At 36.2% G+C, this 15,043-nt stretch overlaps 1 protein-coding gene across 8 annotated transcripts in view; it reads right to left on the reverse strand.

Annotated features, from left to right (window-relative positions):
* The window catches only part of CTNNA3 (catenin alpha 3), a 1,860,557-nt gene that overhangs the window by 632,767 nt on the left and 1,212,747 nt on the right, over positions 1-15,043 (reverse strand). For all 8 annotated transcript variants that reach the window (XR_009598595.1, XR_009598596.1, XM_004021400.6 and 5 more), the window contains one exon: positions 219-375. Coding sequence is in view for 6 of the 8 variants with exons in the window: in XM_004021400.6 (XP_004021449.1) it covers positions 219-375 (157 nt within the window). In the remaining 2 variants the exon portion in view is untranslated. The remainder of the gene's footprint in view (positions 1-218; positions 376-15,043) is intronic.

Genomic DNA, 15,043 nt, shown 5'->3' on the forward strand with positions numbered 1-15,043 from the left:
GAACAGTGATTTCTTTCAGAGGCAGTGTAAATTGTTGAGATGTATGGATTACAAGACCTGAGACTCATTATCCTAGATCATACATAGTAGCACTTTGCTTCTAGAAAGGCTATCATTAAAACCATCTCATAATATTTCATAAAATTAACTATATTTGCTATCATCCTATTGCAGAAAATGAGAAGAGCAAACACAAAATTAAAAGATAAAAAACATACCAGATACAGCCAGGAAGTCATCAATGCTTGTAATGTCATCTACAGCTTCAGTGAGGACATGGATATGATTCTCCCACGTGCGCTTGTACATTTCCATGGTTTTTTTGACCACTTGACTTTTGGGTCTTGCAGCCAAAGCCAGTGCAGCATTAATAATCTATAAAAATACAGAATGTTCACTTGGTGATTTCAGAATACTTACCATTGTGCATATGACAATTTTTTTAAAATTAGATCTGTTTATGCCCTTATGTGTAACTCCTTTGCTTTTGGTAATAGTTTAAGTTTATTTTTGGTAATTAATTTTAGAACTGTTTATCAAGCATCAATGTACTAAGAACTACAAGAGATAAAAAAGATAATTGATATCTGCCTATAAAGAGATTGCATGTGACTTAATGAGAAGGACATCATATAACTCCAGCTCAGTAGAGTATTCAGTATATACCATAATTACAGAAATGATTGACAATCTTTAGAGTAGAGAGATCACCTTCAGCAGCAATTCTAAGAAAAGGTTTCAGGAAAGAATGATGTTTAACTGGTCATTTGTATTTACTTTTCACAAGTAGGTAGTGAATCCTCATTGTGTGCAAATCACAGAAAGAAAAGCTTTGACTTCCTTGAGGACTTGAAGAATTTTACCAGTAGATATTCATTGTTGATCAATTCTTTCATTTGTCCACTCATCATCATTCAATATTTCAAATATATTATGAGGTTTTTTGTTTGTGTTTGTTTGTTTGAAGGTATCAAGCGCTGTTCTTGGTTTTAGGGATATGGCAGTGAACAAGCCTCCCCTGGTGGCTAGGACAGTAAAGAATCTGCCTGCAATGCAGAAGACGGAGGTTTGATCCCTGGGCTGGGAAGATCCCCAGGAGAAGAAAATGGTAACCCACTCCAGTATTCTTGCCTGGATAATTCCGTGGACAGAGGAGCCTGGAGGGCTAGAGTTCATGGGGTTGTAAAGAGTCGGATGTGACTGAGCTGCTTTCACTTTCATTTTCTTTCAATGAACAAGACATAAGAAAAAAAAATCACTGTCTTCATGGAGCTTATATTCCAGTTCGGAGAGATAGTCAATTAATGTTTGCTCACTTTCTCAGTTATGTCTTACTCTTTGTGACGCACCAGGCTCCTCTGTCCATGGGATTTTCTAGGCAAGGATACCAGAGTGGGTTGCCATTTCCTTCTCCAGAGGATCTTCCTGACCCAAGGATAGAACCCACGGCTCATGCACTGGCAGGCAAATTCTTTACCACTGAGCCACCTGTGAAGCCCAGGAAATTAGTAAATGAATATAATAAAAGTATATGGTCTCTTCTATGGTTATAAGAATTAAGAAGAAAACATAGTGCAGAGAAGGGGGATAAGACACGGAATTTTAGCAAGGCTTCCCAGTAAAGAGGGCAACATGGGTGGGAAAGAATTTGAAGAGAGAAGCGGCAATATTCAAAAGGTGAGCAAACAAGAGAAATGCTATGAGACTGGTAAGTAGTCTCACCTAGAGCCTGGGTATGCATAACGAGCCCTTAACTGTCCTGCTCAAGACTGGAGCCTTATTTGGAAGGTGCTGGCGAGTCCTTTTGACTTTTGAGTGATTTGCTCAGAACTACACTTTAAAAAGATTAATTTGGCAAAGGAGGCTATTGTAATAGGATACAAGAGTAAGAAAGAGCTTGGACTGCAATGCGGAGGTGCTGAAAAAGTTTTGACAGGACTTTTAATAATTTAAATTAGGATAGATCAATTATTGTCAAAAATATCATACAGACATAAATGACTCTATAGAAAATAATGCTTTAGAACATGGAAATATTCCCACAATGTGTAATAAGAGCAGATTACAGAACATCATGCTTCACAAAATGCCACTTCTAGCAAATATGCTAGAACTAAAAGTTAGATAAAACCATTCAAATAACAATGGTTCTTTCAGAGTGATGGAATTTTCAGTGCTTTAATTTGATTTTGTGTGTGTAACTGAATTGTTCAGACTTTCTATGGGGAATATGCTTTAGTTGTATACTCAGAATGAATGAAGTTATTCTTCAAAGAAAGGTGATTACTAAGGTTCTTCCATGGTTAATGAAGAGAATGATTATAGCACTGATAGAAAATGAGAGATCAGAGGTTAAAAAGTCATTCAGGGTTGTAAAAGCAGATTGTGCAACTGTTTTGGAAGACATTGTTGATGAAGGGTATTAGATATCAACCTTTCTACTACAGAGGTTGACTTTGAAGGGACTCTTAACTTTCTCTACAAATTACATAGCGGTCAATCAGAGAGAGATATGAAATTGAATTTCATTAAAAAACTTGTCATTCACTTACTCATTTATTAGTTCATGCATTGTAACAAATCAGTGCTATGCAGCAACAATGTATCCAGTTCTACACTGAATACTAAGGACATCACAATGAAAAATATTTCATCATAGTTTCTAAAACAGCCCATGATCTAAAAGTGGAAGAAGACCAAAGCCAGCCAAATGCAACATAGGATTCCCAGACTTTAGCCTGTATCTGAATTCCCTTGGATGCCTTATTAAAACAGATTCCTGAGCCACACAGTAGAGTTTCTGATTCAGTTGATGTGCTTTGGAGCCTGAGAATTTGCCTGTCTGACAAATTTCCAGGTGATAGTGATGCTATTGGTCTGGGGCTCCCAGTTAGGAAACCACTCCAATACGTAAGTGTTACAAGGTAGTGTAAAGGTGAGCAGAAGATGCCTTTAAACATGTGGGAGAGGTACTCAGCTCCATAAGGAAAGATGTTTCAAAGGACTGAAATCTGAAAAATAAGTGGAAGTTAGTATAAGGTGATATTCATTTAGGAAGAGGCAATAACAAGTACAATTAAGACCTAGAAGCAAGGTAAACCCTAACCTCATCTTCTTGGGAAGAGGAGCTAGTAACAGAGTTGCAGAAAAATCAAAAAAATAATGGAAGAAAGGAAAGAATACAGATTTGGAAAGCACCAATATGTACGAGGAAAGGATAAAATGGAAGTGATAAAGATGAGAGCAGAAATCATCAAGGAGAAAGCATCAAGGAGGTAGAAAAGTAAGGTATTCAAGAGTCGAGATGAGGAAGAAAATCTTTTGAAAAGGTCAAATGCCATAGGAAAGTAAAGACTAATGAGGATTAAAAATGACTTTTGCATTTGGAAATTAGGAATCATTGGTGTAGCAGAATATAGGATACGAGATTCAGATTTCACCAAAATATAATGGCAACAATAAAAAGAACCTTTTTCCTACTCAGTAACTTAAAGGCTGCACCTCACTGGTGTGATTTTCAACAAATTACTGGAGGTACAGGAGGAGAGAAACTAATTGCTTGAAATTGTTATGCTGATATTCTCTTATTTCTTTTTTATGAAAGAGGAACACATTGAATTGAAACATAACCTACCTTTGGTAATAACAACTGCTGTATTCCTGGACTTTAGTTTTAGAGCTTTATTAACCTACTAACTTATAATGTAGGACAGGGAAGCCTGGCGTGCTGCAGTCTAAGGGGTCACAAAGAACCAGACATGACTAAGTGACTGAACAAAAACAAAAACTCCCAGTGTACACTGCAAAGGCTCTGGTCTCTGGCGTTTCATTGTCCCTGCAGTTGAACAACTGTACACATGTGATTGTATTGCCATTATGCCTCCACAGTCTGTGCCTACTTTTTAAGTACGCATGTAGATCCCTTAGTGGTGATGTGGTATCAGAAATATATAAATGTTCATATATGTATGAACATTTTCAGTTCTGCAGCTGATTCAGTTTAACTGATTCAACACTGCACACTATGAGAAATATATATCCTACTTGACTCTTGATATTTAACTTAAAACTAAGAGCAGAAAAAAACTTGAATGATGTGCAAACCTTCTTTAAGGCAGAAGAAATCTTCATCCCAGTGTCATCCTCCTAATATTTTAACAACATATCTTGAGAAGTAGGGGAGAATAGTCTCAAATCCTCCTTATGCAGAGCTAAAGATGACTTAAATTTAAAGTGAATAAGGTCGCTTCCTGAGGCATCTTTCTTTAGATTACGGTTAAGATGTGTACATACCAGAATCACCCTGGACCCCATTCATCACCTAATCAGTCGATTATCCTTTGCAACAGCATCTTTAACTTTAGGACCTTTTTATATCTTGTTGTTGTTGTTTTTCAGTTGCTCAGTTCTTTCCGACTCTTTGGCACCCCATGGACTGCAGCACACCAGTCTTCCCTGTCCTTCACTATCTCCCAGAGCTTGCTCAAACTCATGTCCATTGTGTCAGTGATGCCATCTAACCATCTCATCCTCTGTCATCCCCTTCTCCTGCCTTCAATCTTCCCAGCATCAGGGTCTTTTCCAGTGAATCAGTTCTTTGCATCAGGTGGCCAAGTACTGGAGCTTCTGCTTCAGCATAAATCCTTCCAATGGATATTCAGAACTGATTTCCTTTAGGATGGACTGGTTGGATCTCCTTGCAGTCCAAGAGACTCTCAAGAGTCTTCTCCGACACCACAGTTCAAAAGCATCAATTCTTCAGAGCTCAGCCTTCTTTATGGTTCAACTCTCACATCCATACATGACTACTGGAAAACCCGTAGCTTTAGACTGTACAGACCTTTGTTGGCAAAGCAATGTGTCTGCTTTTTAATACGCTGTCTAGTTTTTTTCACAGCTTTTCTTCTAAAGAGCAAGCATCTTTTTATTTCATGGCTGCAGGCACCATCTGCAGTGATTTTGGAGCTCAAGGAAGTAAAGTCTGTCACTATTTCCATTGTTTCCCCATCTATTTGTCAAGCAGTGATGGGGCCAGATGCCATGATCTTAGTTTAACAGGACTATTTTTACAAAATGATCTTATATATTAACAGGACTATTTTAATACCCTTCCAAATAGTTTCCTAACCCAGACCCTGTTTTCTCCAGGCCATTCTCCTTACTACAAACACATTCATTTTTCAAATGCACAAGAGGTCCTGTCCCATCCGGCCTGCTGTAAAGACTGCCCTCATTTTAGCCTACATTCCAGCTGTCTTCAGCTTTATCTCCTGATCACACCATGTATCTCCATACGTCTACGATTTTTCCTTTTTTCTTAAAACTGAATCTGCCTCAAGACCATTGCTCCATCACTTACCATTCTTTGGTCCTTCTGAGGAAACAACTCTTACCTTTTACAAACCTGTTGAAATACCATTGCATACTGTGACATCTGTCCCATCCCCTATACCCAGGAACATGAACTGTCTTCTGTTTTTTAAAAGTATTTTGTCCATATAACCAAATAGCAAGTATCATATTGCATGAGTGTTTATACATCTCTGCTCCATATGAGCCTCTTCATAGGAGGGACTGTGTTTTATTTATCCTTGCTTCTTGGCACATTAAGCATGTTAATTATAGTTCCCTCTATATTTATTAACTCTCCCAAAAAGATAATAGTTGACTCGAGTTTTACTTTTAGAGTACAGCCATAGGGAGCCAAGTTCACCATATTTTTTTTTCCATTTTCAAAAGTACTTAGATTATAGGCTGGTATTCAATTCAAGGACAACCATTAGTAGTCACGGGCATGATGTAAAAAGTTAAGGCACTCAAATCTCTAGTGCATATTTGACAAAGACTTACACAGAGGCCATGCAGTGAAATCAGAACCAGAGGGGGACTAGTGGGGTGAAGGCCCTGAGGAAGTAGAACAAACCAAAGTTGAAAGGAAGAAGACACTAGGAGCAGATCAAAGTTATGATGTAAAGAAAAGAAAGAGCATAGAGTAAAATAAGCCAGTCAGTTGAAAGAAAAATGAATGAAACTGTGTACCCATCAAATAAACTCTTATTCTCGCCTCTCCTCAGCCTATCAATCTGACTATTCTAGATACCTCATAAAAGTGGAATTGTATAATATTTGACCTTTTGTGTGTGGCTTTTACATGTAGAATGATGCTTTCAAGGTCCATCTGTTGTAGCATGTGTCAAAACTTTATTTCTTTTTCAAGCTGAATAATATTCCACTATGCCTATATTTTGCTTATCCATTTCTCTGTTGATGGACATTTAGGCTGTCTCCACCTCTCGGCTACTGTGAGTAATGCATACGCATTGGTGTACAAATATTTCATCAAGTCCTGGCTTTCAAATATTTCTTTTTTTTTTTTTCAGTTTTTTATTTTTTAAATTTTAAAATATTTAATTCTTACATGCGTTCCCAAACATGAACCCCCCTCCCACCTCCCTCCCCATCTTTACACCACAAATTGAATTTCTGGGTCATGTGGTAATTCTAAGGTCAACTTTTTTGAGGAAATGTCATACTGTTTTCCACAGTGGCTATACCGTCTTACTTTTCAACCGGAAATATACTAAGCTTCCAATTTCTCAACTTTAATGTCCTAAACAGAGTTTCTATGCAGTTCATTGGAATTAATATTTTGAATACAGTGAGGAAGATGCTACCAGTATTCCCATTTTACTAGTGAGACAATAAAGGCATGAAAAGACTGAATAATTTGTGCAAAGTTATAGAGGGTACTCTAGATTGTAAGACAAGAGGTTTAAATTAGAGTTTTACTTTGCTTCAAACTGATTTTATATACCCAGAAGAGTCATATTGGCTCTCCCAGGACTCATTCTCCCAGAAGAATAGGTAAGTTTGCACTGAGTTTGGGGTGGGGCAGTACCTGAGTTAGGTGATCCCTCTCAGGTTCCTTTGAACATACAGATTTAATACTATCAACTGATATATATACTTCTCTTAAAAGATTCCTAAAAATAGTTACTTTCAAAGTGAACATAAATCCATGTAATTTAATTTCCCTCTGAAATATTTTAGTATTGGCATTGATACAAATAATCTTAAACATTTTAGTTAATATAACAAAAGCACTTTGTGGATTAAAAAGATGAGTTATGTAGAAGTACCTATAGATCTGATTACCTCAATGTCATGGTGTGTAGAAAAAATTAAAATAACTGGATATATGATACCTCAAATACATCTAAGCTAGCATGTGATAAGAATTTATATGATATGTACTTAAACTGGGAACACTGTCATAATTTTGGAATAGTAGCAACCATGGTAATGGCATCACATTCAATGCTCCAATTTTGTGCATTCTTTTCTTGGTTTCTTAAATAATATTCTACTACCAAATGTTTCTCACTTTCTATGTTGGTGTTTCCTCTTTTCCTTAGTTTTGATAATCTTTTCTTTTTTGTCTTCTTTCATTTACTGGAAACTATCATTGCATTTTAAAAGTAAGCTACACGATATTTGTCATCAAGAATCTCCATAGTCACGTCTTTATGTTAAATTATATTGAGGCTGGGGAAGGGTAGTGGTGAGCAGGTGTAATGTGTCATAGACTCTCACAAGTTTATAAACAACTAGATTGCATTCAACTTTGGCCTAATAGTGTTGCAGTCTCATTACTCCATGAAGGGATGATCCCTATATGAGAGCATTACTCACATGAGTCTTCTCATGATGCTTTAACTTGCATTTGTGTGTGTGCATGCTAAGTCACTTCAGTTGTATGTGACTCTTTGTGACCTATGGATTGTACACATCAGATTCCTCGGTCCATGGGATTCTGTGGGCAAAAATAACTAGAGTAGTTGCCATGCTCTCCTTCAGGGAATCTTCCTGACCCAGGAATTGAATCAAGGTCTTGTATCGCCTACACTGGCAGATAGGTTCTTAACCACTAGCACTACCTGGGAAGCATTTGGATACACATAAAAAAACCCTACTCTCTGTATGCTGTGCTTATTGCTTAGTCATGTCCGACTCTGCAACCCCATGGATGGTAGCCCACCAGGCTCCTCTGTCCATGGGGATTCTCCAGGCAAGAATATTGGAGTGGGTTACCATGCCCTCCTCCAGGGGACCTTCCCAACCCAAAGATCAAACCCAGGTCTCTTGCATTGCAGATGGATTCTTTACTGTCTGAGCCACCAGGGAAGCCCAATCTACTAATTTTTAGAAAGGGAAAGGGGTGGGAATTTCCTGGTGGTTCAGTGGTAAGGACTTAGGCACTTTCACTGCTGAGGGTCTGGATTCAATCCTTGGTCTGGGAACTAAGATCTCACAAGCCCCACAGTCAGAAAGTAAAGTAAAATAAATAGGGGAGGGGTGCAAAGTTGATTTTTGGGAGAAAGTCTATGTATTTCTTTTACACATATTCTAGTACAAGCTTTTCTCTTTCTCAATCCATACTGTTAGAGCAAAGGAGAAAATTCAACCTAGGACTATTTGAGTTATGGAAAATGTAATACTCCCTAGAAGGTCTGTAAAAGACAATGACTTTACAGGAAAAATAAAAATACTATTTTCCTGTCCTCTATACTAATTATTAAGACAGTTTGGTGGTGTTTAGTCACTAAGCCATGTCCAACTCTTCTGCAGCCACATAGACTGTAGCTCGCCAGCTCCTCTGGCCATGGGATTTCCCAGTCAAGAATACTGGAGTGGGTTTCCAAGCCCTCCTCCAGGGGATTTTCTGAGCCCAGGGAAAGAACTTAGGTCTCCCTCTTGCAGGAGGAAACTTTACCATCTGAGACACACAAATACACAAAGAATTTTCAGTTTTGATAAGCTCAATGATCATTTTGATATGCTAATCATAAAAATGTTCCTTAAACAAAAATGAACTTAAGCAAAATTGAATCTAAAGAAACATTATACTTTTTAGATTTAACTATAATATAGTTAAATATAGCCAACATATGCTGGACCATCAAAAAAGCAAGATAGTTCCAGAAAAACATATATTTCTGCTTTATGACTATGCCAAAGCCTTTGACTGTGTGGGATCTCAATAAACTGTGGAAATTTGTGAAAGAGATGGGAATACCAGACCACCTGACCTGCCTCTTGAGAAACCTATATGCAGGTCAGGAAGCAACAGTTAGAACTGGACATGGAACAACAGACTAGTTCCAAATAGGAAAAGGAGTATATCAAGGCTGCATATTTAACTTAAATGCGGAGTACATCATGAGAAATGCTGGGCTGGAGGAACCAAAAGCTGGAATCAAGATTGCCGGGAGAAATATCAATAACCTCAGATATGCAGATGACACCACCCTTATGGCACAAAGTGAAGAGGAACTAAAGAGCCTCTTGATTAAAGTGAAAGAGGAGAGTGAAAAGATTGGCTTAAAGCTCAGCATTCAGAAAACTAAGATCATGGCATCAGGTCCCATCACTTCATGGCCAATAGATGGGGAAACAGTAGAAACAACGGCTGACTTTATTTTTCTAGGCTCCAAAATCACTGCAGGTGATGATTGCAGCCATGAAATTAAAAGACGCTTACTCCTTGGAAGGAAACTTATGACCAACCTAGACAGCATATTAAAAAGCAGAAACATTACTTTGCCAACAAAGTTCTATCTAGTCAAGGCTATGGTTTTTCCAGTAGTCATGTATCCAGTCATCATGTATGGATGTGAGAATTGGACTATAAAGAAAGCTGAGCACTGAAGAATTGACGCTCTTGAACTGTTGTGCTGGAGAAGACTCTTGAGAGTCCCCTGGACTGCAAGGAGATTCAACCAGTCCATCCTAAAGGAGATCAGTCCTGGGTGTTCATTGGAAGGTCTGATGTTGAAGCTGAAACTCCAATACTTTGGCCACCTGACGCAAAGAATTGACTCATTTGAAAAGACCCTGATGCTGGGAAAGATTGAGGGCAGGAGGAAAAGGGGACAACAGAGGATAAAATGGCTGGATGGCATCACCGACTCAATGGACATGAGTTTGGGTAGGCTCCGGGAGTTAATGTTGGACAGGGAGGCCTGGCGTACTGCAGCTCATGGGGTCTCAAAGAGTCGGACACGACTGAGTGACTGAACTGAACTGAACTGATAATGTAGAACTAAAATCAGAGAAAATTTGCTTAAAAAAAGACAATTCTGAAATCAGTACTATGTACTACGAATTAAGGTAATGAAAGTACTTTAATTTCTAATGATGAAACAAACTAAAATAACCAAGATTTTTTGGATTCATTTTAATATGCCACTCAGGTGTTTAATAAGTTTAGCATTTGTAGTAGAAAAAGATATCTATTATTTTCCAAATCATTTGGGATCAGGTGGAGGAATTAAAAATGAATTTGATAGCTCTGCCAAATTGATAAACTCTCTTTTAAAGATTAAAAAAAAGTAACTTTATATCAGAAACATCTACAAAGTTCCTTTTAAGGCACCAGCAATTCCACATAAGTGTAAAACTAAAAGAGGGCTTCCCAGATGGCTCAGTGGTAAATAAATTACCTGCCAAGCAGGAGAAGAGGGTTCGATCCCTGGGTCAAGAAGATCCCCTGGAGAAGGAAATGTCAACCCAATACAGTAAAATCCCATGGAAAGAGGAGCCTGGCATGCTACAGTTCATAGAGTAACAGTCAGACATGACTTAGCAACTCAACAAGAACAAAATAAAGGCAAAACATAGGCTATTTATTAAATTTTAAATGTACTTTATGATAAGAGTTTGGAAAATTTTTAAACTTAAAAAAGTATACATTTGCAATGTCTGAATGCTTTGGATTAGACATTCTCTCAATGTATTTGGAATTTCTGAAGATTTAACTAGGTCTTATCTAAAAGCGTGAACTAAAAAGAGTTCAAAAACATTAGGAGACTTAACATTTTTAACTGTCAAGAGTGTTTTCTATTTATCTACTATTTATCTAAAGCAGAAAAACAGACAACACAGACTCAGAAAATGGACACAACTTGGTGACTGAACAACAAGAGAGAAAAGTCACACATAAATATTTGATGAAGCTTAACAGGTATATACAACCCAGATCATATAAAACAATATTTTCCCTGCACTTCCAAGATGTTTGTGTGTTTTCGAACTCTTTTTAGTTCACACATGCTTTTAAATAAGACCTAGTTAAATCTTCAGAAATTCCTTCTACTTTGCTAGCCTACACATTTAATGAAGCCTTTTCCCAAGTAAGTACATCCCTACAAGGAACTTTTATACTAGTACCTAAAATAATAGCAATTTAAATAGTCTATATTGATTTTCTTATAACTAAAGAATGGAATCACAGGGAGAAGTATGGAGGCACTGATTAGGTTTCTATTCAAAAGAAAAAGTGCTAATTAAATCTTCATAGTAAGATATTTTGAGGGCCATTCCAATGAGGATCATTAGCCAATGGACTGTACTACCAGGACTTGCCTATAGTTCAATAATAGAGAAACTAGAGTTAGAGAAAGGTAAACATTAAAATGGAATTTTTCCTATTGAATTACTATACTCAGAAATTCACCAATTTGGTAATTGTTTAGATTTGAATTCTGTAACTTTGTCAGCTAGGGTCAGAACAGGAAAACAAGAAGGAATCTAAGATGGAAAGTCAATTAAGAAATATTGTAGCAATTTTAACCACATAGTCAAGACAAATTAAGGAGTGTTCTATCATCTATTCAAATTGCCCTGAGACAATAAAAGCAAACTCTTTTATTACCAATATATAGATGGAAAAGTAAAAATAAAATTAAGAAAAATAGAATATATTAATAATGAACTATCAGAAAGATAAAGCAAAAAAGTTCTAAACAAAATAACATCAAAAAATAAAACAGCTAGGAATAAGTTTAATCAAGAAGGTGGAAGATCTATACTCTGAAAACTATAGGTGAAGAAAATTGAAGATGATACCAAAAAATGGAAAGATAGCCCATGTTCTCAGATTGGAAGAGTACATATTGCTAAAGTTTCCATACTATGCAAATCATCTACAGATTTAATAAAATCCTTATCAAAATACCATGGCATTTTTTCACAAAACTAGAACAAATAATCCAAAAATGTATATGGACCCACAAAAGACCCTCAATTGCCAAAGCAATCTTGAGAAAAAAAAAGGACAAAACTTGAGGTAACACACGTCCTGATATCAGACTATACTACAAAGCTACAGTAATCAAACAGTATAGTATCGGCACAAAGCACAGACATGGACCAATGGGATAGAATATGGAGTTCAGAAATATACTCACATCTATGGTCAACTAATCTATGACAAAGGATGAAACAGTATATAATGTAGAAAAGATAGTATCTTCAACTAGTGGTGCTGGGAAAATAGAACAGCTACATGTAAAATAATGAGATTAAATTTTTTCTTACATCATAAAAAATATAAACTCTAAATGATTAAGTATCTAAATGTAAGCCCTGAAACCATATAACTCCTAAAAGAGAACACAGGCAGAATACATTTTGACATATATTTTAGCAACATTTTTTTGGCTCTATCTCCTAAGGTAAAATAAATAAAAGCAAAAGTAAACAAATGGAGCCTAGTCAAACTTAAAAACATTTGCACAGCAAAGGAACCAGTGACAAAATGAAAAGACAAGCTATGGAATGGGAGGAAATATTTGCAAGTAATATGACCAATAACGGGTTAATATACTGTATTTATCTATATACACACACACTTATAATACATGTATTTTATAATAGCATGTATTAGTATATAGTATATATATAATAGTATATTTATGGAGAAGGCAATGTCAACCCACTCCAGTACTCTTGCCTGGAAAATCCCATGGACAGAGGAGCCTGGTAGGCTGCAGCTGATGGGGTTGCTAAGAGTTCGGCACTATTGAGCAACTTCACTTTCACTTTTTACTTTCATGCATTGGAGAAGGAAATGGCAACCCACTCCAGTGTTCTTGCCTGGAGAATCCCAGGGATGGGGGAGCCTAGTGGGCTGCCGGCTATGGGGTCACACAGAGTCGGACATGACCGAAGCAACCTAGCAGCCGCAGCAGTATATTTATACTATATATAAATATGTATGTGTAGTGTGTGTGTGTGTGTATATATATACACACACACACATATATATATGTATATATAGAGAGAGAGCTTATACAACTAAATATCAAGCAAAAAAACTCAAAAAATTTATAAAAGATCTGAAAAGACAGTTTCCCAACGACGCACAGAGATGGTTAACAGGCACAGAAAAATATGCTCAATGTTGCTTGTTTATTAGGGAAATGCAAATCAAAACCACAGGAGATATCATCTCATATCTTCCAGAGTGATTATCATCAAACAGACCACAAATAATCAAATGTTGGAGATGATATGGAGAAAAGGGGACACTGGTACATTGTGCTGGGATTGTAAATTGGTTCAATCGATATGGAAAACATTATCAAGTTTCCTCAGAAAACTAAAAATAAAATTACCATATGACCCAGCAATTCTAATTTGGGGTATATCTTTGAAAAATATGAAAATACAAACTGTAAAAGATATGCACACCCAAATGTTCATAACAGCATTATTTACAATAGCCGAGTTATGGAAATAACCCAAGTGTCCATCAACAGATAAGTGAATAAAGAAGCTGTGGTGTGTTTGTATGTGTGTATTGTATCAAATGTGCGTGTGTGTGTATGTGTATATGGGGGGGAGAATATACATTTTATATATATATATATATATATATATATGTGATAGAATATTACCAGACATAAAAAATAATGAAATTCTATCACTTGTAACAAGTGGATAGACCTAGAGAGTATTCTGATCAATGAAATAAGTCAGAGAAAGATAGATACTGTATTTTACCACTTATACGTGGAATCTAAAATAAAAAGAAAATGTATGTAACAAAACAGACTCACTGATATAGGAAACAAACTGATGGATACTAGTGGGGTGAAGGAAGAGAGGAGAGGCAAAATCCGGGTATGGGATTGAGAGATGAAAATTATTATGTATAAGATAGATACATTAAAAGGCTATATTGTATGGCACAGGAAACATAGCCATTATTTTGTAATAACTTCAAATGGAGTATCGTCTATAAAATATTGAATCACTGTGGTGTACACCTAAAACTAACATAATACTCTAAATCAACTATAGTTTAATTTAAAAAAGGAAAAATAGATGCTACCAACAAAAGAGAATATTAGTAAATTTTTCTAAGCCTCTGTTTCATAAAGTTCTGAAGACAGGGAGAGAGAGAGCGGGGGAGAAAAACAAAATTCCCTGAGAAAGAATTTGAGTTACCTTTCTCAATTAGAAGCTTTGTATATAGTTGGGCAACCCATTCTTTATATTTTCCCTTTAATCTGTCAAATTTAGAATATGATATCTATGCAATAGAATTACTTAGAACCAAATAGTAAATAAAGTTTATTATATTAGGAGTGATTTCAAAACATAAACTATATAACTTTAAGGCATTATTATGCACAAAAATCCTGATTTTTTTAAAGCAATTAAGAGTGAGAATTTGAGGAGAAAGTAATTTTCATTCTGGAAGTGGAAGAAAGGATAATCATTTTTCCACATCAAATAATTATAGACATTATTATTGGAAATTTACTATATTAGAGAAGACTTCTTCCTGATCAGAAAAGACTGTAAAAGTTCTGGATGTTTATTTCACTCTCTAGGACCTGGAATCCCTAATTGCTGAAGCATATTCACTGGTGCATGTGAAGTACCATAGTAATGCCCTACTTATTGTAATAATTACACACTGAAGAAGCAATGGCCTACATTCAGGAGAACTCTCTTTGGGAGTATGCTTCTTAAGTAAAACAAACAATCTGAATTTTCAGCTGCTAATGAGTTAGTTGATAGATATTACCCTAGGAAGATATAATGATACTATACACTGGAAAACAGCCACTCTTCATTGAATGCAGACCTGAAATTCTTAATTTTAATGTACTATTTATTTTTTGCTCAGCAGCCTTGGGCCATAACATGCATAGTAAAAGATAAATAAAGCTGTGATTTTTAATTATAGACA

The sequence above is a fragment of the Ovis aries genome, chromosome 25 (genome assembly GCF_016772045.2).
Source record: "Ovis aries strain OAR_USU_Benz2616 breed Rambouillet chromosome 25, ARS-UI_Ramb_v3.0, whole genome shotgun sequence".
Classification (NCBI taxonomy): Eukaryota; Metazoa; Chordata; class Mammalia; order Artiodactyla; family Bovidae; genus Ovis; species Ovis aries.